Source organism: Natator depressus, chromosome 10 (assembly GCF_965152275.1).
Source record: "Natator depressus isolate rNatDep1 chromosome 10, rNatDep2.hap1, whole genome shotgun sequence".
Lineage (NCBI taxonomy): Eukaryota > Metazoa > Chordata > Testudines > Cheloniidae > Natator > Natator depressus.
This window is the reverse complement of record NC_134243.1, coordinates 22,311,703-22,336,020: the sequence shown is the minus strand read 5'-3', so window position 1 is coordinate 22,336,020 and position 24,318 is coordinate 22,311,703. Positions and strand designations below refer to the sequence as shown.

General features: G+C 42.6%; 1 protein-coding gene across 1 annotated transcript; it reads left to right on the top strand.

Moving 5' to 3' along the window:
- The first annotated feature begins 2,432 nt into the window (after positions 1–2,432).
- Positions 2,433–23,487, top strand: PLA2G10 (phospholipase A2 group X). The gene is made up of 4 exons (XM_074964627.1): positions 2,433–2,653; positions 7,434–7,599; positions 19,017–19,123; positions 23,307–23,487. The coding sequence occupies exons 1-4, from the start codon at positions 2,599–2,601 to the stop codon at positions 23,450–23,452; spliced, it is 474 nt and encodes a 157-aa protein (XP_074820728.1). The 5' UTR covers positions 2,433–2,598; the 3' UTR covers positions 23,453–23,487.
- Positions 23,488–24,318: the final 831 nt, after the last annotated feature.

Below are 24,318 nucleotides of genomic sequence, written 5' to 3'. Positions count from 1 at the left end.
CCCAAGGAGCAAGTGTGAAGAAATTACAGTGTCAGCTACATCTGTATTTCACATTCGGATGCCAGATCTACCCTGGTAGCATCCATGCACAAAACAGGATCATGAAAAGGCCCCTGGAGTAAGCCATCATAACTGCAGAGATAGGTGGATTAGACCCTTGAGACTGAGAAACAAAACAAAAGCTGCATTTTAAAAAACACAGACACACTTCTAGTTCATTTGTGGCAGATGTTCCACAGAAGTGAACGTCTGTTTTCAACTGTATGCCACATGTATTTTCCCCAAAAGATCATAAAGAATAAGTAGTGTTTTGCACCATAAACAATTGAGGGTGGAACACGTAATAAACTGGGGATATCTTTCCCCAATTTCTTAACAGGACATTGGAACAACCAAAGAAGGATTCTGTCCTCTGCAAATCCTTCCCAGGATTTACATTGACTATAGACAATTAGTGTTTTATCTTTTTAACTCTTCTGAAAGAGGAAATAAAATTACATATTAATATAATAAGGTTACAAATTTCAATATACAAATAGGAAATGCAGACGTTAGGATTCTAATAGTAAGATTAGCTCAGCTACATATGGAGGTTATAAGTGTGTTGATATAAGGTCTCATACACACAAGCAGTTCAGAATATCCCATATATGCAATATGGTCAGATTAAGATCACTATGTGAGCCTCAACTTTTTCATTTCCTAACAAGGGAGTGTTTGAAAACGATAAACCTTAATATTTCATTAACATAAAACTCTGTATTTGATTTCATTCAGCACCATTACTGCTATTACTTTGGCTGCCACACAGTCACACTGTGGAAATGGAATTTTCAAAATTTAACACAATTCTAATGAAAACAGCTATTTTAAAAACAGATGCAACATCTCCCTACACTGGAAACCCACTTTGCAATACTAAGAACTTGAAGAGGTAACTATAGCAAAAAGTGGACATGTCATTCTTTTTCATTGCCCAACCTGCGATACGTGAAAGGTAAACAGAGTACAAAATGACAAACAAATGGAATGTTTAAAATGCTTTCACACTTTATTATCTAAGATGTATTAGTATCATACATACTATGTATTAGTATCATAAAGAAATTTACTTACATGTGATTTATAAAAGTTAACAGTGTCCCTTTAAAAATAGCCAGAAAAAACACAGCATGTGCTCCCTAGGATGGTCTTTTTATTAAATTTTTAATTTCTCTACTTTTCTATAAGCTTCTCTTAAATACCAAGAGTCTCTCCTACCTCCACTCCCATTTCCAGCTTCTGACTCTCTGCTCCTCCCCCCACTTCGCATTCCTCTACTTCAGACCCTGTCTGTGCCACCTCTCTCACTCAAACATTAACACCCTGACCCTAAACGTGAAGATGTGTCATTAGGTCAAGGCAAGGTGACTTTTTGGCTGCCTGCAGTTCCTGCTCACGTGAGCCATCCCTAAGGCTGAGGCTAACTAGGAAAAAAACTCAGACAAGTAGCCAATATTACAGCAGCTCAGCCAGTGGGAGTAATAATGTAAGATGATATGGTGGTTAAAATGTCAGAGACTTCACTAGCACTCCCACAACTGCAAAAATTGGTAGACAAGTAAGTTTCCCGACAAACATGAGACTAATTTCTGGCTTCTCAAGCACAAAAGTCTCCTCTTTGTGGCTTGGCCCTCTGGCCAGGTCACTAAGGTCCTCCCCTTCTGGAGAATTTTCCAAGGTCTTCCAGACCCCACTGTCTGGCTAGCAGTTCCAACACCCTTGCCACTTTTTTTTTTTTTCCGAACTGCTTTTTCTGTTTAGAACATGTTGTTCACCTGTTACATATTGTCTAAATCCGAGATTGCTAGCTCTCTGGGGAAGGGACGATTCTTGCTTTGTAGAGTGTGGAGTATAAATAGGTTCTAATCCCTGTTTATGGACTTTAGGCACTGCCACAATAGAAATAATATAAGAATATACTTAGTTCCTTAAAATCCATATTCTCCCTCACCCCCAAATCCCCCTTTGGTGGCTGGAGAGAGAGTGTGGATAAGTAGGAGCCTACAGCAGAGAGCAGAGTATCTGACTGCACACAGAATGGATGCATGCAGAGGTTTTAATATTTGTCCCCTGCATTTTCTGATACTGACAAGATTTTATGCTTTTGTGCTGGGGGTTTTACTTTGAGCATTTGTGGAATTATTACAATGATGATGACTAATAAGTCTCCAGAAATAAGACTGCAAGAGCTCGGACTGTCCCTGAGGAGCAGGGCTCTGGAGCCCAGCCTCAGTTCGCTTGCTACCCAAGTGAATGGTGCCAGCGCTGCACGAGTCTCTTCCTTGACTGGGGCAGCAGCAGGCGCCCCTCCCCAAGGGCGAGATGGACCCCGAGGCTTGGCCTCACGCTCTGCACCCTGAGGACGTGAAGAACAGGAGGGGGGGCAGGCTGAGGGCAACCCTTTATAGGCAGCAGATGCTGTTCTCACCCACCCATCGCTCACGGTGCGCAGCAGCCTCGGCAGGGACCGCGAGCCCAGGCTGAGCGCCAGGGAGACAGAAGCGCAGCGACTCACCCGCGGCCGCCGGCCACCCGCCCGACTCCGCGGCGCTCCTCATGGGACCCCGGCGCCTGGCGTTCTTGCTGCCTCTGCTGCTCCTGCTGCAGACGGGTGAGTGGAGAGCTTGCGGCCGCCGAGCTGCCCTTTCGCCGGGACCCAGCTGCACCGAACACAGGGGGAGCTGCCTTGGGCCCATTGGTCTGAAACAAGTTAGAGTCCAACAGAAGTTGGGAAGGAGAGAGTCGACCCCCCCCCCCCGCCCCTACGAGCGGAGAGAGGGAAGCCAGAGTGAAAAGTTCAGGGGTAGGGTGAGTGAGAAATCACTTCGGTCTTAATACGGGTCTACGGGCTCCTCCAGGCATCGCCTCACAGCGGGGATCTGGGCTGTATTCTATTTAATTGAACACAAAACCTGGGCTGGACGGGTTCCTGCACACGCTGGGTCGTGTGCAGTTACAATCGTCTGACACGCTTCAGAGTAGCAGCCCGTTAGTCTGGGTCCGTAAAAAGAAAAGGAGGAATTGTGGCACCCTAGAGACTAACAAATTTATTAGCGCATGAGGCTCTCTCCTCTCAGTTCTGGCGCTCGTCACCCAGCCAAGCCCACTCTTGAGCATTTATTATGCGCTAATAAATTTGTCAGTCTCTAAGGTGCCACAAGTCTGTAGAAAATATTTGGGTAACGTATAACTCAGCCAAATGAGAAACGGATAGTCCAAGTAGTAATTGAAAAATGATCTACCACTTCAGAGAGAATATTTGTAATGCGGCCACTTTACAGCTGGCACTCAGAGCTTTTCAGTTTCTTGACTTCTGGGTGGCTAACTGTAACCTTAATGTTGCAAATATAAAGTAGGTTTTGCATTTCTTTCACACACAAAAAAAACCTAAAAAAAAAAAATCAGTGCTATATACAAAAGATTTACATAACAATACTTTAAACTAAAGATTGCAGATCCCAGCAAAATATATATTGCAGACCTACACATTTATCCATAGCTCATGTGGAGTATATATAAAAATATTAAGAGGGCAAAGTCAAAACATTAGGAAATGCTAGAATCAAAGATTAGGAAATGCCAGAATCAAGATTGCCTGTACAACCTTAAGTGAGCCCCCTTATGTGGGCACATTATGATTTAGTCTTTAATTACGTACTATTTTTCCACAGGACCCCTCCCATATTCATTGTCCAGAAGGAGCAGTGCTCACTTAGTGAACAGTTATTAAATATTTTATTTTCTCCTTATTGCTCAATTTACTGCACATTATTCAAACCCTGCTCTAATAATTCCATGTTCACTTTTATCCTGGGGTTTTCTGTGGTGCTCTTTAATACAGCATGAGTGTTTTACAAACATTAATAATTTTATTTTCCACAACACCCCATGAGATGAGGGGGGGTCTTATCCCCATTTTACAGATGGGGAACTGAGGCAGAGAGAGAGCGAGAGAGAGAGTAAGGTCCAAAGCATCCATTGGTTTGGATGCCACACTTGAGACACTAGGACCTGATTTTCCCAAATACTTAGCTTTATATAGGATTTAAGTTGTTCAAAGCACAGCTCCCATGAACTTCAGTTGCAGCTGAGTGCTCAGCACTTCTGCAGAGTAAACCCAGGGTATCAAGTTGGGCACCCACAAAATAAGGAACACAGTTAATGACCACCAATGAGAAGTTTGGTTTGAGTGACTTTCCTGCCCTAGGAACTCTGTGGCAGAAGCAGGGATAGAATTCAATTCTCCAGGGAAGCATTTAACTACCTTAACCATGAGATAGTCCTTTCTCTTCCTGCAATCCCCTGCCTGATTCACTACACACCTTCCAATTTCTGCAACAAATGAATCAGGGATCTTACAGACAGACAATCTCCTTCATTATAGCATGACTCTACATTACGGACTCCAGCCTGTGCCCGAATGAGGCAGGGGTCTTGTGGAAAACAGTCTAAGTACATGATCACATACTATAGAAGAAGAATTCTTCTATACTAATGCAAATGCACAATGGGACTCAATGAAGGTTCTACTAGGCTCCTTGTCCCAATCCCCCTCCCTCCCAAACACACACACACACACACACACTCTCCCAGTCTCCAAGTCTGGCTCTGGTCCCCTCTGTATTCAAGTCAGATGGCTTCCTTTTTTATGCTGCCTGGGCTTCTTTAGGGGGGGACATTGAGAGCATTGGAGAGACAGGCTCCCTCCTCTCAGTTCTGGTGCTCATCACCCAACCAAGCCCACTCTTGAGCAACAACTACAGAGAAGGCCCAGCTTCTCCAGAAGCCTCAGGCATGCTCAGTCACTCTATGGAGACAGCACATGAACAGTCTGGTCAGTACTAGGAGCTGTGAAGCTTGAGCATGCATTGAATCTTGAAAAAAAATTAACTGCTAGAAGTCTATGAAGTCTCTACTAGGCATGTGGAAACATTTTTCAGAAGTGTATAACTTGGCCAATTTGGACAGATTTTCATAGGGAAGTAAAAAGGCATATCCATGACACAAAGGGCTCCCCCTGCCAAATTACTAATCACTGCTCTAAAACATGGGGGTCAGAGATTTTCAGAGAAAAGTTAATTAGAATTTTTTTTAAACACTGCAAAACAACCTGTAGACTTGATCTCTGAAGTGGCTGAACTGTTGTGGCTCAAATGTTTAAAACAAAATTGTGTCTGAGTAACACACCCCAATATATGTGTGAGTGACACCCCCAATATGGAAAATTTCACCCCAAAGGATTAAAATTTGGCAAAAGTTGTAAGCCACTGAAGACAGGGTCTTATAATGGGAAATGTCAAGCAGCCTGAAGAATAGGCAGTGTTATAATGGGCTTCTGTAAATTTATTCAGTTATGCATCATAATTTTATAAAGTTATGCACCTTAGACCTCAGTGTAAATAAAAATTATTTCCTGTAGCAGATAAAGCTTTCTGGTTCAATGGGTGAACTCTACTTCCTCCTCCTCACCCTGCTGAGGGGCACAGACCATCTGCAGCAGCACCCTCTGCCCCAGCACAACCCTAATCGCAGCATGGTGCAGAGAGGAGGTCAGGGGAGGGAGAGAGGTGGGACTGGTTTTCACTCTGCAGCAGCAATTCATGTCCTTTGGGCTGGCTCCCTGTTCTGGGTGTTGCAACCTGGCACACTGGGTTGCAGCACTACTCAGGTTGGGAAGTTTTGTAGTGTATTAGTAAATCAAATAAATGAATTATCTCGTACCCAGGATAGGTAAAAGCCTAGTTAGGTATGTTACATCTTATAATTACAGTCCTGGTAAATTGGAGATTATGGTTCCAACGTTCTAGCTCTCTCTCTCCAATTATAATAGGCTCTGCCTTTATTCCAACATCCCAGTGCTTGAGGTCATAACTGTCAGTCAAACTCTATTCCAGTCCTCTCATCCAAGGGTCATTTATAGTCTTCCTTTGAAGTCTAAGTATGACCATTATTACTTCTGTCATAATGATTGATAATCTGTCATAGATTATACAATGGAATTTAAAGCCAACATATCCTCCCCACTACATGACCCAATTTTATTTAATAATGTGGAGGACTCTACTCCAATGAACAATTCAGCTCGTTACTTATAAGTGAGTGGTATGTAAAAAAGTTCCTAATGACGACATCTAGACATACTGTAGTGGAGGTCTATTTTTGCAATAACAATAAGGGGGGCCAGCCCTGTGGGATTACTGCCCTCCCCAAAGGGCTGGGGCTCCAAGTTGGTATCCCCAAGGAATTCGCACCACCCATTTCACTTTAGTTAATGGACACAAAGCAGCTATGAAATCTTAACTGCATAGTCAGGTAGAAACAAACAAAAAATCATAATTAAGTGTTCTTACACTGAACTAACTCACCACTGTGTTTCTACAACTGTATACACACACTATCCAAAGACTGATTATGCAAGAGTCTTGCACAACACATGTATACCATTGTAGCAACACTGCAAGTTACACTGAGCTAAGGTCACAATTATAATTATTATAACAGTTAGAAACCCAGGAAAGAAACCCTCCCTGCCCCACATCCAGCCCTATTCGTCTCCTGCCAGGGGTCCCTGCAAAGGAGTTGCCATCACAGTCTGGAATAGGCAGGAGCCCATGGATTGGGCACCCTGCCCCAGCAGTGGCACAGGCTCCCCCCCATACTGCAGCTCACTGTCAGGTCAGACAGAAACAGCCCAGCTTGCACCTCCTCCCCCAAAAGCCTGCTGGATCAAGATTTCCTGTTGGTCCACAGCCCCAGGAGGAGCTGCCATGGCCTTTGGAGGAGGACCTGGCAGGCAGAGTGGCACTCAGGTGCTGGCCAGGCTCCCTGCTAGCAGGAGCCTCCTGTTCCCTCCAAATCCTTCCTAATTTTTAAGCGTACACCAGGCCTAAATAGTCTGGATACTGGCCACTTGGCATCTAGTTTCTTATATTGGGCCTCTTACCTTATATCTGAGCACCTCACAAACATTCAGTTAACGTATCCTCACAACAGGAGGGAACTGAGGCAAAGACAGTATGGGCTCATCTATGAGAACACTTAGTTTGTGCCAGGTGGGGGTGTAAGTCTACCTCTTGCTAGCCTGCCACTCGTATAGGCAAGCCTTCAGTGCCCATCATCACACAGGAAGTCTGTGGCAGAGCTGCCAATTAAACCCAGATGACCAGAGTCTTAGCACAAAACCTTAACACAAGGCCTCTATAGGAAGCATGAGATTACCACTTTACTATGCTCTTAGTAGTATGTTAAAAAACAAGCATTTAAACATTAAAATCTCTAACAGAGTAAAGACAACATTAACAGTTTCAAATAACTGAAGCTCTAAAGTGCATAGTGAACATTCTCAGAAAGATTATTCAGATACTGAGTGAAGCATCTTGGTTTTTCTTTAGATTATAAAGGTGCTTTGGGAAAAAAACATTCTAGGAATCGAAGAGGAATCCTTGAATTGGCTGGAGCCATTAAATGCAGCACAGGACGCACTCCTTTTGCCTATCTACGTTATGGATGCTATTGTGGTCTGGGAGGGCAAGGCTGGCCCAAGGATAAAGTAGACTGGTAAGAGAACACATTTATATTTAACCAAAATACTGGGTTTAACACGAGAACGGTAGGGGAGAGAATAAAATAGGCTGCAAATCAGGTAAGAATTTAGCCTATTTAACACTAGTGGGGTGTATAAATGGGGGCAGTATCTGGCCCAGTGGGCAAGGTGTAGCTTCAGAGTGCTAAAATTCCATTGCAATGAAATTTTTACATGAGTCTTCCTTGGCTTTGAACTCCGCTCAGTGAGTTGTACTAACTTTATAGGATGAGTTCACCACTTTGCTACTGCTATTGTTTGACCGAGTGTCCCAGACTTCATTTTATAATCCATCTTCTCAGAGGAAGTTTTAAAGCTCATCCCTTTTTAAGTTCTGTATATCAGAAACGATGGTAATGTTCTCACAAGGATAAAAAGCAGATTTTTTGCCTTTTGTAATGAAGAGCTGGAAGGATATTTCTTACTCTTTCCAGAAAAAAATTATTTATGGGCCCAAACATGGAAAATTTTAACCCCAAAAGTGAGTGTTTTAGATTGTTATTAGTGTCTGAAAAAAAGGAATCTATGAAAGAAAACTTGTGCAAACAGACCAAATTATCCAAAAAAGTATATTTATAAATTACACATTTGTGTGCCAGTGTGGATTCCACTCTAGGTGTGCATTCATACACCTTATGCATGCAACACTGGATTTTATTTGAATACTGTGCATCTGGGCCGCACATGAGCCCTGTGCCTGTGAGCTGTTTGAAAGGAAGGTACATTCAAGCAGCCTCACTCCAATTGAAGGTGGCCTATTCTTGTCAGTGGGCCAAATAGGCAGAGAGAGACGTTCTTCCTGCCCAACCTTCCTTACAAAAGCAGAGGAGCCAAGACATCATAAAAAGCCAGTTCAGCCTAAAAGGCACCCAAGTCTATGACCACCATGGTGATCATGCAAAAAGCACTAAGATGCCAAATCTTGGGATGTTCCCTTGTAAGGTACAAGCCACAATTTAGAATTAACCCCTCAAATGTTGGTAGCTGTTCAGCAAATGGACTGAGACCCCTAAATATGAGGCTTTACCAAATTCAGAGCTGGGAAATCTGGTCTCCCCTGTGAAATATGGTCTAGGGTCACCCAGCTCTGAAAGCCGAGCAGATAGTGGCAGCTCCTGCCTGGGCATGCAGCTCTGAAGGCATGCTAGTGCAACACAGCACTTTAGCCAGTAAAGGTGTGTTACATCCTTGAAATATGCTATTTATGTCATGACCAACCTGCAAAAATTGTGTGATTTCTCTGTGATTTAAGGAGACCCCCTACTTATATTCACTGAGATTCCACAGTGAACCTATGCTCTTTGGGAATCTATGCTCTTCCACCCTATTGAAAGGCATACCCTCAACCACCACACACCAGAGATTGCATACACAGTTTTACCACAGAGTACTAGACCAGGAAATACCCTAGGTACAACAAAGGGAGTCTGTGATGGGGCAGAGTGGCCCTGCACTGGTACCACAGGGGTTAACCCTTCCTTCCTGACAGAGGAAGCCCCGCCCCAGAAGCCCTGCTGGGCATGCTCCAACTGGAGAATTGGTATAAAAGCCTGCAAAAGTGTTCAGTCTAGGCTGACCACCAGAGTAGAAGGAGGCACACCGCCAGCTCTTGAGGAGGGACAGCCAATGCTCCAGGATCCAGCCAAGCTGGGACGCACCCAGCGTCCCAGATGGATGTCTCGACGGGAGGGGATGGACTGGAGGCCCTGCCCCCCGGTGTGGAGAACACAACGTTGAGGGTAGAAAGTGACCCAGGGGAACTTTAGAGACAAGGAGCATTAAAGCTGCACTGACCCTCGGCGTGTTGTGGGCGGATCACCGCCGAGCTAAGCGTGAGGGGAAACCCCGCCAATAGGAGAGTCCTGGGTCGGGACCCTGTGGAGAGGGCGGGCCCGGGTCCCCCTACCACTCTGGCCGTTGGACCACACTGCCCGGATACTCGGGGTGAGCTAGATGGACTCTGGCTGTTGGGCCACGCTGCCTGGAAACTCGGGGCGCGACAGATGGACTCTGGCCATTAGGTCCCGCTACCCCGACCAAGGGGCGAGCACGGGGAAACCGGCCATTGGGCCACATTGGAACGCCCTTCAAGGGACGGGCGTGGGAACTTGAGTGGCGAGGCCCCGACACCCCATCCACAAAGGGGCACTGTGGTGCCAGACCTATCAGAGTCCTTTATCTAGAGGAAATAAAGGGGCACCATCCTATACTAGACCTCAGCAGACTCAAATATATACACCATCACAAGTTCAGGATGGTAATACTTGCCTCCATCATCCCATCACTCCAAACTCAAGATGAGGTCACTGCTCCAATTTGCATATCACCATCCACTTGGCCCACAAGAAGTATTTGATTTACTGTGGGCAAGGATGCACTTGATCATCATCCCCTTTCTGCAGGGGAGGCTATAGTTCTGGGAATGGTGCAGTCAGCATGGAGTGACTAAGATAGCTCTGCACTTACCAGGGGTCAGCAACAACCTAGTGGACTTTCTGATAAAGGAACGTGGCAACCAGCCATCAGCAGTCACTGAAGAAATCCATCCTGGAACTGATATTCCATTGGTATACAACTCCCACGATAGACTGTTTGCCATGGCAGACAATGTCAAGTGCATCATCCCCTTTCTGCTCCCAAGGAGATATGAGCTCTGGCTCCCTTCTAGGTGCCTTGTACAGCAGTTGTTAACACCAGCAAAGTAAATCTTTCCACCGATCTCCAGGATCATATCCAAGCTATGGTCATGATAGTCAAAATTGCCTCTGCCAGTAGTGGGCTATCAGACCACCTACATATGCCCAGCCATTTCCCCATATGCTTTCCCACCTGTTCAGACATGTTTTCATAAAACTATGGTCAAATATTGCTCCCAGGCCCAATTACTGCTTCTGATGACCTAGATGTCAGGTGGTTGAGCAGGACTGCTAAAAATTACTCCCTGCAGGTCCAAGTGATCATTTTACAGTGTCAAACCCTCCACTAGGAAGCCTTACCTCTTGAAGTGGAAAAAGATTTTCCATGCAGGCAGGTCAGGGTGAACTCAATGTGAAGCCAGTGGAGGCCCCAATACCAAAGATTCTGGATTGCATACTGCTGCTGAAGCAAGCAGGCCTAGCCTTTTAAATGGAGCTAAAGTCCATCTGGCAGCAATATTAGCATGCCACACCCCAATACAGTCACGTTCAATCTTTTCACATTCCACCGTATTGAGATTCTTCAAGGGCCTTCTCCATGCCTGCCCTATGGTTAGAGACCCTGCTCCCACATGGAAGCTTGATGTGGTTCTACAGCTCATGGAGCCTCAATTCAAACAGTTAATGTAATGTTCGTTATACCACCTCACCATTACAAGTCTCTCTCATAGCCATCACGCCAACATGGAGAGTGAGAACTGCAAGCTCTCCTGGCAGGACAGCAATATATATCCTTCCATGATGACAAAGTGGTGATTAAACTGCACCCAAGATTCATCCCTAAAGTGTTCTCAGAATTCCCTGTGAACCAGTATTATTCTACGGGTGGTCTTCCCTCAGCTGCACTCATCAGTAAAGAAGCTTCATACATGTCCAGGGCCCTGCTTTATTACAAGGGCCAAATCTTTCAGGACTTCTACCTTGGTCTCTGTGCCCATATACCTGGTGTGCAGAAATGCCAAGTCATCTAGCCTGAGAGTATCTCAAAGCAGTAGAAATGCACTGTGTAATCTGCTATCAATTGACTGGAAAGCCTCTCCCCAAAATGTCAAGGAATGCTATACCAGGGCCCAGGGGACATCTTCAGCCTGCTTTAGAAATATACTGATCTCCGAGATCTGTAAGGCAGCCATATGCAGCAAGTCACTGACCTTTGTGAAACATTGTGCACTTGACGTGGCAGTCAGAACAAAGACGAAGTTCAAAAAGCAGTACCTCAATCCCTGTTTGATTGATACAGCCAAGATTCCTCACTCTCACCATCTGGTAAGGGTACTGCTTGTCAGTCACCTACAGCAGGATCCACAGACACATTGTGACCGGGATCCCAGTGGGGCCAGCTGTGGTCACTCAATTATGGTGAACTGCAAAGAATAGGGCAGCCAAAACCCCAAAAGCTGGTGGATATTCCAACATTCAGATTTACCAAGCCAGCACAAAACAGCTTCTTTATTACCTTACTGGTTACTCAGAAGTCCAAACACTTCCCTTAAAGTGTTCCAGCCTTAGGCCTCCATCCAAGTAGCTAAGTCAAATATGATGATATCTGAAAATCTTATTTCATCATATAAAAGAAAAGGTTCTACCAATCCCAAAGGATCGGACACATTACCTCCCAGGTTATTGAATATTCCAGATCTTACCCAAATAGACACTACAGCCAATTCTTGTGAACTAAAATTTATTAAAAAACAAGAGTATGGTTAAAAAGATGAATATATATACAGACATGAGTTCAATTCATTGAGGTTCAGATTCATACCAGAGATCGTGAGCTTTGTAGTTGCAAAGAGTTTTCAGAAATAGTTCATAGGTTATAGTCCAATGTCCAAATCTCATTCAAGGCATAATAGCATAACTGGGACCTCAGTCTTGTGACTCAAACTTTCCCTGATGAAGCTTAAGCAGATCTGAGATGACAGAATCAAGACCCAAGGATCTTTTATACAATTTCATGTCCTCTTTGACAAGTTGGGAGTTCCTCCAAGAACAAAAGGTAATTAGGATAACTTAGAAGGAGGTCCATTACCAGTACTTAGCTATAGAATTAAAGCCATTTGCTTGTTCCTCCACCATTCACAGTATGAAAGAGAGATGAATACCGAGATATCCTATGTTTACAATTCATTTAAATGCTAGGATGTTCTTTTGATCGCTGAACTATCAGAATACAACATAGACAGGGACTGTTGATTACATTGTCAACCTACTCAGACATACGTAATAGACAAACATTATCTCCCCACGTGTCTTTCGAGAGTTACTTATTTTGCAGGATGTTTAACACTTTCTGGCCATGCGTTACCCACATACTTGAAAATGAAAGTATGGTTACTTACCCTACAGTAATTGTGATTCTTAGAGATGCTGTAGTCAGTGTGGATTCTATGACCCACGTGCCATCCCTGCTTTTTTAAGTCAAAGCCCATGTAGCTAAGGAATTGCAAGGGAGCTAAGGAACGTTTGTGGCCGACCCACCCTTTATCACTCAAACTTTAAGGTCAGAAGGGACCATCATCATCTAGCCCGGGATGGGCAAACCTTTTGGTCTGAGGGCCATATCTCGGTGGGGAAATTGTATGCAGGACCATGAATGTAGGGCTGTGGCAAGGGGTTGGTGTGCGGGAGGGAGTGTGGGCTGTGGGAGGGGGTGCTGTGTGCAGGAAGGGGCTCAGGACAAGGGGTTGGCATACAGGAAGGGTGTGAGGTGCAGGAGGGGGCTCAGGACAGGGGGTTGAGGGCTCAGGGCAGGGGGTTGGGGTCAGGAGGGGGTGCAGGGTGCAGGAGGGGGCTCAGAGCAGGGGGTTGGGTGCACCGGGGGCTCAAGGCACAGGGTTAGGGGGCTTAGGGCAGGGGGTTTAGGTGTGGAGTGCAGGAGGAGTTTGGGGTGTGGGCTCCAGCCCAGCGCCACTTACGTCCAGCAGCTCCGGGGTGGCAGTGGTGTGCAGCAGGGCTAAGGCAGGCTCTCTGCTTGCCCTGGCCCTGCGCCACTCCCGGAAGTGGCCAGCATGTCCGGCAGTGGCTCCTGTGGGTGGGAGCTGCGGCAGCAGTGCCTGCAGGCAAGGGCAGCACGCACAGCCCTCCGCCTCACCCAAGGGGCCACAAGGATATGGTGCTGGCCGCTTCCGGGAGTGGCGCAGGGCCAGGGAGCCTGCATTAGCTCTGCTGTGCCACGGGACTGGCACTCCCCCGAGCTGGACTGAAAGCCTTGACGGGCCAGAGCCGGCCTGTAGTTTGCCCTCCCCTGATCTAGCCTGACCTCCTGCACATTGTAGGCCACAGAATCTCACCCACTCCTGTAATAGACCCCTAATCTCTGGCTGAGTTACTGAAGTCATCAAATCATGATTTAAAGACTTCAAGTTACAGAGAATTCGCCGTTTACACTAGTTTAAACCTGCAAGTGACCCTGTGCACCCCATGCTGCAGGGGAAGATTGGCAGAAACCCTGGGGTTTTTAATCTGACCGTGGGAAATTCCTTCCCAATCTCAAATATGGGAATCAGTTAGACCGTGAGCATGTGGTCAAGCCAGACACCTGGGAAAGAATGCTCTGTAGTAACTCAGAGTCCTCCCCATCTAGGGCCCCATCACCAGCTGTTGGAGATGATTGCTGCTAGCAGTTGCAGATCAGCTACATGCCATTGTAGGCCTTCTCCTCATACCATCCCCTCCATAAACTTATCAAACACTGTCTTGAAGCCATTTGTTTTTTGCCTCCACTGCCCCAATTGGAAGGCTGTTCCAGAACTTTACTCCTCCGATGGTTAGAAAACTTGGCCTAATTTCAAGCGTAAACTTGTTGATGGCCAGGTTATATCCATTTGTTCTTGTGTCCACAGTGGTGCTTAACTTAAATGACTCTTCCCTCTCCCTAGTATTTATAGAGAGCAACCATATCTGCCCTGAGCCTTCTTTTGGTTTGCTTTGGTTAAACAAGCTGCCCCTGTCTGTTTCTGGTAAGTCTTTCAATGGTTCCCCAGCTACGCCCCAAGATTTTCAGCTCGGCTTCCACAGCTCTTCATCATGTTTTTTTGGGCAGCCTCATTTTTTGCTTGCCTTCAAGTGTCCATCTTATTGCTACTCTAGTGATGGAATCATTTTCCATCCGAAGCATATGGCCAATCCATCTCCAACGCCTCCTGGCAATGACAGCGCTCATCACTGGGGGAGCTTTGTTGCTGCCCTAAACACCAGAGGCGTAATGGGAACATGATGATGATGAAACAAGCCAGGCTCATTGAGTTTCCTCTCATAAGGTAGGTTTTCCATTCCTTGGATCATCCTAGTAGCCGTTCTCTGCACCTGTTCCAGTTTGAATTCATCTTTCTTAAAAGAGGAGACCAGAATTGCACACACTATTCCAGATGAAGTCTCACCAATGTCTTGCATAATGGTACTAACAGTTCCCTGTCTCTACTGGAAATACCTCATCTGATGTATTTTAGGACTACATTAGCCTTTTTTCACAGCCACATCACCTTGGCAACTCAGTCATCCTGTGATCAACCAACACACCAATGTCTCTCTCCTCCACCACTTCCAACTGTCATCCCCATCTTATAGCAAAAAGATTTGTTAGTCCTTAAGTGCATGACCTTGCAGTTTGCACTATTAAATTTCATCCTATTTCTATTTCTCCATTTTTCAAGGTCACCCAGATTTTCTTGTATTATATTCTGGTCCTCCTCCATATTGGCAATACCTCCCAACTTTGTGTCATCTGCAAATTTTATTAGCACACTCCTGCTTTTTGTGGCAAGTCAATAATAAAAATGGGCCCCAAGACCTTCCCTGAGGAATTCCACCAGTAACCTCCCTCCAGCCTGACAGGTCATCTTTCAGTATGACGCACTGAAGTCTCCCCTTTAACCAGTTCCTTATCCAACTTTCAATTCTCATATTAATCCCCATCTTCTCCAATTTAATTATTTTGCCATGTGGAACGGTCTCAAATACCTTACTAAAATCCAGATAAAGGAAATGCAGAAGAATCAATGTCTAAAAAAAGCACTTATCTTCTCAAAGGTTGGTCTGGCACAATCTACCTTTTGAAAAGGCATATTGTATTTTATCCCAATCACCATTCACCTCTATGTCCTTAACTACTTTCTCTTTCCAAATTTGTTCCAAGACCTTGCATATAATTGAGGTCAAGTTAACAGGCCTGTAGTTACCTGGATTACTCCCTCCCCCTCCTCTTTCTTAAAAAGAGCAAATATATTAGCAATTCTCCTGTCATAGGGAGTTTACAGATTCATTAAAATTCCTTGCTCTTGGATTTGTATGGAAGCACATAAATACAAGCATGCATAGCCCCAAAGACACTATGAAAAATAAGATCTGGTTACGTGCACGAGTGGTTACAGTGGGATCCATACGGATGTCAACATCTTAAACTACACTTGGTAGTAACCATACTCTGATCTTTCAGCTACAAAATGCCTGCTCTAAAGATAATCATTGGGAATATGAACCTACTAAGACACTCCCCCTCCTCTGCATTATCTGTTGCACCCCAAATTCGGGATGTTGGTACCCTAACAGTAAATGGTATTGTAACCAACAGGAAAGCAGAACTTTATTTTGAATATTTCTTTAGGGCTAGAATATACAAACAGATCACATTTTAAACTCCTTTGTCGTACTGAAATCTTGACTGTACGCAGAGTAAATTTTATGATCCTCTGGCTGGTTATTTGAAGCTTTTGAATGTAACATCTGACATTTACTTTGTAGACAATTCTATGGAAGGTAATTGCTACTTTAATTACTAAATTAGGAATACAGATGGAAAGAAGAGTATTATCTTTGCTTGTGGTCACTGTAAGCTCAAATCCTTCATTCTGGGGTATATTTTTTCACATGCCATAAAAAGCCCCTGGTGGCAAGCCAGCTTCCTGCTTATAAAATATGGCTATTTGTGGTATGGGTTTAGTGGGTACACAACTTGCCTTCTTTTGTCTTGGTTTTTAAGACCTCTTTATGGAGCTTCTCAATTTAGACAGCAGTTAGAAAGTACAAGACCTTTATGAAGACTTGGGCTTCACAAAGAGCAGTTGAGTTCCTATTCTCCCTGTTTTATTTCTTTGTTTTGATCACATCCCTACAGCTATGCTACTTTCATAAAATCAAAGTAAGACACAGCAATTCTTAAATACACTTTTGTATTTAAACATTTGAAACAAATGGATTAAAATTAATTCCTAAACTTCAGCTAGGCAAAGGCTTGTTTTATTTTTCCACAAACATAGTAAATTTTAACTCCCATGAGGCAGCATAATCTAGTAGTCAGAACATGGTGCAGAGAACCATGACTTCCTGGGCTATATTTCTGACTACCTCAGTCCTGCTGAGGGAGTTTGGACAAGTCACCAATTTTTTCTGTGCTTTGTTTCTTTATCTGTCAAATACATATATTTAGCTACACCACAAGAGCATTGTGAAACTTTGCAATCTTTAGATGAAGGGTCATGTTGAGCTGCCAAGTATTAGTTTAACAAATTATAGCAAAAAAAATCACTTGTTTATTCACTGTTGGCAGCAATTTGTAAAATCAAGACAAAAATAAAAACTTGATAGTGCTGAAAGTCAAAGCACTACTTTTTAATCTTTGTAGGTCCAGATCCTAAAAAGTGAAACATGCCAATCTAGGAACTATCTAAAAAATCATATACGCACTATAATACTATATTTGTTTGTCACCAGAAAAGACCAGATGTCATCACTGAACAAAAAGGGCTCACTAACACATCCGACTCTCCATCTGAACAGAAAGGAGTGTACTAGTAATGATTGCATAGTTAAGACTCCAGAATTTGTAGCAGAGCCTACAGCCACCTAATTCCAGATCCCCCCAAAATGTCCCCAGTTGTCAAAGGTTGTTGCAAGAGTAGTGACTCTGGCTCAAGAATCAAGGTTTATGAAATGCTAACAATTTTATAATAAAATACTATTTCCTATATAGCTTTTCTATATTAGCCGTGTTAATTATGAAGGCTTTTAAAAAACAAACCAAACAGGAAGGGTGAGGCATTTTGAGTTATCCCCAAATTTTTTCTAAATTAGCAACTCAATTTCATTCACTAAATGACATTTACCAACTTAATTCAGCAGTGCTGTCCAAATAAATCCCAATTAAGCAACAATTCTGCTTTTATTCTGATTAAACAGTAGTCATGTCTGTTCACTGTAGGGCCATACACTCTACAAGAATTGCTTGGTTCTCTACTTAAGCTATACTGTACTGTCCCTTAATTGTGGTAATGTCTTTATTTAAACAATACTATTTCATAATATACCTTACTGTCTTATCTTCTTTAGTAATAAAAACCAAAAATGGATGCCCTTAACTGTGCCAGGGTACTATTATACTGCACACTTCTTTTCATGGTGTGTAGTGTACATACCCATGTAACCCCCTCCAGGTATAAACAGCAATGGAGACAGTTAGGCACAGCTTAGGCAAGTAAAGACACACCTGAAGGGAGTACATACTTGAGTGTGTGGGGCTGTGGGCCATGTAGGATATGTACTCCACTACATACCTGCGCCCTTCAGACTTGTCTTTACTCTGCTTGCCTAACCCATGCCTCAACAGATACATTGCTATTTGTAGCAATGTAGCCTCCAGCTGCCTGCCCTCTGCTGAAGCCCTTCCCCGCACTGCAGGAAAAAACTCTGGCAGTGGGGCAAGGTTCTGCCAGCTCCCTGATGCTGAACCCCTCCCTCCAACAGACAGGGGAGCTACATAAATGCACTACATGCTACCAAAAGAGGGGTGTAGTGTGGACGTAGCTGTAGTGTGATTGGGCCCTGTCACTGGGCAGTTTCCTGGGAGACACAAAGCTCACTGTGATTAGAGAATACTGCCAAAATATCCTGATAGGATCGTTTGAGAGCAAAAAAGTACACACGCAGCTAGATTAGCTAATGTGGATCTTAGATATTCTACTTGTTTTTTTCAGTAGTGGTTAGATATATGAATAAACATGGCAAAAGAATGTTGCTTAAGTGCTATACTACGTTTAAAGCCAATTATCTATTCTCTCATTAAGACTCTTGACTGGATCTAGAAGAATTTGTTCATGGAGACATTTAGTGTTTTGTGGTCGCACAGCCTATGTACAGAACACCCTCGCTATAATGCCCTTCATTATTACAAACCTTCAGCTATAACGTAGGAGTCCCTGGATCCCAACTACAGTACAGTACTGTAAAAAAAAGGATGTTGCACATGCATGCACAATTTTTGTGTGGCATCATACGTTAAGCCCAAGGGCAGAAACTAAGGAGTGGGCCCACTTCCAGCCTCCCAGGGCTGAAGCGGAAGCCCTGCTGCGGCAGGGGCCGACAGCCTGACCCTTGTTACCATGGCTGAAGGTGCAGAGATCACCTAAAATCACCTTCTGTGACCAACTCCAAGCCTTAAGTATCATTATTATTTTATTAATTAAGCTAACGCCTTTATCTAAGGCAACTTCATTAACTTACTCCAGCAGTTTCGTTCCTTTGATTGTCCTTTTGCTATAAAGAACCCCTGGCTCTAACAAAAGGGCATGGATCCCAACAGGTTTGTTATAGTGAGAGTGTACTGTGGTAATAGGTAAGTGTGCCAACAAAAGCATTACAAACATTACATGACCACACAATATTATAGTGAGAGAAACATAAATCCATCTTTTTATTGCTGTCAGGTGCTGCTTTAAGCATGACTGCTGCTACAGTAAAGCAGAGCAAGCAGGCTGTAAGCCCAAGATAGAAAGCTATAACTGGGAATGTGAAGACAATGCTGCTGTGTGTGGTGAGTAATTACCTCTGTTCCCTTTCTGGCACATGTCCATGGAAAACCACCACAATGCCAGTCTGCCACTTGTAACTTCCTTATTTTGTCCTTCTTCCTTTATTTTTGGCCCTTCTTTCTTTGCACCATTTCTATTAACACTCCTAATGCTCCTAAATTTGTTCATCTCTAAAGTTTTAGCTTCAGTGAGATTCAAAATAACCACAGCTTTAAAGTGAGGGATCACAAACTGATGATTTTTCTATGACTGGGTATACATATCCGATCTTTTACGGACAGCAATACAAGGCAACTTTAGAAAGTTAATCACCAGTCACACACAATTTGCATTCTGTCATGCTACTAGACCCACACTATGCTACACTGCTATGGTCGCAAATGGAATCTTCGTCATCAAGATAGCCACTGCCAACAGTAGACTCAGAAACTGAAGTACTTTCAAATGCATCTTACAATTTACACATAGCGGGAAATGCTTCTCCACATCTGAATATTCAGAACGGACATAAGCACATCTGGGATGACTGTCATTTCTATACACTTTAGTACAGTGATTCTGCAACTTTTCCATTCTTTGCCTACTTTCCCCCCACCCCCAAAAAACAAAACAACACACACACACACCCTTCATAAGCCATCTTTCCTCCCAGCTACTAGTTCCTTGCTGCTGGGTTCCCAAAATGTTTCACACTGCAGCCTAATGGGAAAGGCTCCACTTAGTCATAGCTATAATTTATGAACGACTGCTTTAGTATATGTAATAATGCACTACTTTACATATGGGAGCAACATGCCCACAGGCCACACAAAAAACGCACTCTTTTTGAAAATACATAGAAATTCATACTTCAGAATTCCTTGGATCATTATTTTCTTGCTCACAGCATCTTGATAATGTGTTTTTTCTCCCGTAAGATTTAAACTACAATACATTTGCCAAACTATCGGAGGGCAGAAGGGGAATGCTAAGTAATGACATGACCAGCTGGAGAAACCATGTAAAATTAAGAAAAGCAAAACAATCTGGTTATACAATAGCTACAGTCTGTCAAATTGATCAAGTACTCATTTCCTAAATTAATGCATCAGGCCCCTACAGAAAAATCTCCCATAGAAGTCGGGATAGGAATTCATTGAGCCCTAAAATTTGGATAAGGAAAACTAATGTGAAAGAGGAACTACATGGGATTCACATTTAGAATATGCATGCTCAACAAAAATGCTGCTTAAATAATTTTTTTCAATGCACCAGAGTTTCAGCTGTAAGCTTTAACATACCTTCAAGAGGCAGAATAGGATTGTGAGTACTGTTCAAGTCTCCTTCTCTTGGAAGGAAGTCAAATTATTTCCCTTCAGCCGCAAGAAATATCTTTAGTGGAGAGCCAGAAACAAAGATTGAAATATGGGAACTACAGTTATGTTATTTAGGCAGAATTTTGCTCAGATTAAATCAAAAGTAATGAAATTAGAAATCAAAGACTTCACTCAGATTGACAGCACACAATAAGATTCAGAGTGGAAAGATTTTGCTGTAATTATGACTTGAATGTTTGGAGTGGGGAGGGAGGTTTTCTGTATAACTTCCCTCTCAATTTTACAACAGTAGCCAAACATTACAATGTAAATTGTCTCAGTAATTCTGCAATGTGTATGGTATAACTCCTACAGCCACAATTATTTTATGTATCATTTGTTAAATCTTTACTGTCCTCTCTCCCCATCTCTACCTAGTTTACTGATGAATATCTTAATTGCAGTTACTTTGAAAACTACTTAATTTAAAGAAGTCAATCTTGGAGGTCATTAATCCTTCCTGAAGACTTTCACAAAGTTTTTATACCTGCTAATAGCGATTCCAATCACTGAAAAGAGCATGTGTGTTGATTCTTACCATTATTATTGCTACCAACTTAATTTGATACACCTAGAGGGAAGCATGCTTTGCCATTATACACCTGATCCCACTGTAGATTAGACAAGATTATGTTCTTCTATTTATGTAGCTAAATTTTGACACAAAATTGGTTTCTGGTTTCAAGAGTGAAGATTGGGAAAGGGGGGAGACCTTTCTAATACCAAGTATACACACTACAGAGACTGGAAGTTAACAGATAGTAATTTGTTTAATATCTCTGTCCAGACTCAGTAACTTGTTCCTATCTTTTAGCTTTCCACCTTTCATTTGGTCACCTGACCTCCTATTTTTATAACTGTGCAGAGAATAGTAAAGCAAAACAGAAGCTGAAGAGGTTATTCTGTGATTAAGTTTACAAAAAGGAAGGAAGGATTAAGCCCACAAAAGTTGTAAACTTAGTATTCGTGGTCTCAGCAAGTTTAATTCTACCTGCTTAAACTAAGTTGTTCATTACAAGATTCCATAAAACTGGGCAACACAAAATGCTGTAGTATTTGACAAATTTTAAGACAAAAGATACTCACGTGTAATTGTCGTTCCAACTGTATTGCTGCTGCAGAGGTAAACCCTGGGAGCAAAAACCCTGAAGCCATCTAGAAAGCAATTACTGTTTGCACCACACAAAAATATGGACACTGATGTGAAACAGGAAGTTGTCTCGCCAGTAGGTTTCCTACTGTCACTTACTCCTTCTTACAAATATGATATTTAGCCAATAGAAAGGGCACATTTTGAACTTAATTTGTTTTGCTCAGGTGCGTTTGAGAATTAGTTTTAGTCTAGCATATTTAAATGCATGTAATGCTGCAGTGGGGGACATGTCTAGATTATGACAATAAGTCATGTTTAAGATGCACTATTTTAAAGTTATTAACCAACTAGTGCTTGTGATCAATTTTAGGTGTCCGTGGACTTATCACTTTTTTTTAAAAAAAGGCGTTAAACCATTTCTACACTAGGATTACAAATGTTAACCAACACATTTTAACCATTTTAAAAAAAATATGGTCTAAAGGCAGCCTTCTAGTAACAGCCAAAATAAGTTAACTGCATGCTCGTGATATACAAAGTATTAAATTTAGGGTGCCTGACATGCCAGAAAGGAGGCAAAGTTTGGGGTGGGGGAGGGAAAGGGAAAGGGAGAGTGCTGTTCTGCATTCTTCTCATTTAAGATCTTGTCTATTCTACAGATGTAACCTGCTCTGAGATCTAACATGGTTATGTTTCAAGCACAGTTCCATTTCATAGCATGGACTAGATCTTAACTGTTACTGTGCCAACACGTGGGAGTGATTCAGGGACAGAGTTAAAGATCCACTCTATGCTTCTCAATTCAACTTTGATTTAACAGTGTCAGAAGCCACCTGATATAAGTAGGTCCTCCAAGACTGTTGTACTTGCTCTCTACAGGTCACTGTATACTACAAATACCTGATCAAATACCAGAGTTGGAGAAAATAAAAAGACCATGTTACTGCAACATGACAGTTACAAACAAAACCTTTGTGAAAGACACAGGAAACAAGTTTTTGTAAGGTTAAATTGCACCTTACACACTATATTCAACAGCCTATTTAACAAGTCATATTGTATAAATGAGTTAAGTTTACGGTAGAAGTCTAACACCTTTGCAACTCAATTTTATAGTACACAAGTCTCACTTTTAATGTTGCATCTTTTACAAGGGCATTCATTCTCTGTATGTATTTAAGAGCCACTTCTCTCACACAGTTCTGACTAGAGCAGAGGGAGGATACAAAACAATTACCATTACTCCTGTCTGAAGAGGAGTTAAACTAATAAAATCCCTCCATTTTGTAAGCATCAGAGGATTAAAAGGTAACTCTTCACTGAGGGTTTGTTCCTCCCAACACAATTAGCAGAACTAATTTCTCAGCTAAAATGAGCTCTGCAGATGGGATTGCTCACAAATCCCCTCTCCTCTCCTCCCACTATCTCCATCTGCTGGGAGGTATCATCATCATCTAGGTTCAGTCTAGCCCAGTAATTTGGGAGAATTCTGGTTTACCATTAATCAAGTACAGCACAAAATTTCAAAATATGTACAGAACAGTAGAGGAGGAAAGAAATCACAATTGGTTAAAATAAAAGGCTTTTTATAAAAATTAAGATGTTACAATTTATACAGGAATAAACTAACATTCAGGACAATTTTCTGAATACTATATTTCCTGCTTACTGTTACCATTTGATGTCCTTTAATTACTTTAAGAACCATTTGTACTTTGTTTTCATTTTCTTTTCCAGATTCACTAGAAGACAAATGCCAAAAAATAGTGTGTGAATGTGACCGCAAAGCTGCCAAGTGTTTGGCTAAAGCCCCTTATTACCCAAGGTACATTTTCTGGCCAGATTTTGTATGTGGTGACAATCACCCAAAGTGTAAGTTTTAGTGAAACAGGAGGACACTACTCTAATATTTATAAAAAGCTGTATGTGCTTTTGAATTTAAAAAATAAAATTTCTCCCATCAAAAAGGATAGTGGTGATTGATTTTTTCCAACAATGTTTGTGCATGCCTAGTTTTCATAATGCATAAGCTAAAAGAAAATTTAGTGGTTCTTAACAGCTGGGAAACTGTAGCAGCTTTCGCGGACTAAATATAAAGAACAGTTTTATCAGAGATTTCTAATAGTGTGTGAACCTTTATCATCACAAGCAGCAATGGAATGTTAACTATGGAAAAAGCCTCTAGAACACCAGCTTTCACCATGTTATTCACTGCAAGCTACCCATTATCTAATCACCCACATATGCAAAACAGCATGTAGGGCTGGAGTGAAAACCTCCACTTTTAAATTTCATTTGAATCCTGAAGCTAGAATTTTATAATTAGATTTAGCCAAGGGAAAGGCACACTCAGAGTGACACTGTCAACTTAAGGAAGGGCTTTTAACCTTTGTTATTAGCAACACTTTTGATAACCAACAATAGTTTACTATTCACTAAATCATTAAAGTTTTAAATTTCACTTGGCGTAGGCAACACAATGACTATTTAGCTTCACTGTCTTGTTCAGTCGCTTGAGTATTTAAATAAATTAATAATAATAATAAAAAGACATTAAGTCACTGACTGTTAAGTTTGCGTCAAACCCTGGTCCCTTTGTACAACTTGAGTCGGAATCCCATAGAGACCAAGGAAAAGAAATCCTGCCTGCCTCCCACATTCCCAGATATAGAGCAGCAACACAGATACTAGCAGCCACTAGCGTGGCCTCTAGGCTGCAGCAGCTCCATGGTCACAAGCTGCAGCCTCA

Bases quoted from the DNA above. Each gene is read 5' to 3' on its own strand.
- PLA2G10 (XM_074964627.1), top strand. From the start codon at position 2,599: ATGGGACCCCGGCGCCTGGCGTTCTTGCTGCCTCTGCTGCTCCTGCTG. The intron at 7,600-19,016 runs GTAAGAGAACAC...TATTGCTGTCAG, and splicing joins CCCAAGGATAAAGTAGACTG to GTGCTGCTTTAAGCATGACT. The intron at 19,124-23,306 runs GTGAGTAATTAC...TTTCTTTTCCAG, and splicing joins AGACAATGCTGCTGTGTGTG to ATTCACTAGAAGACAAATGC.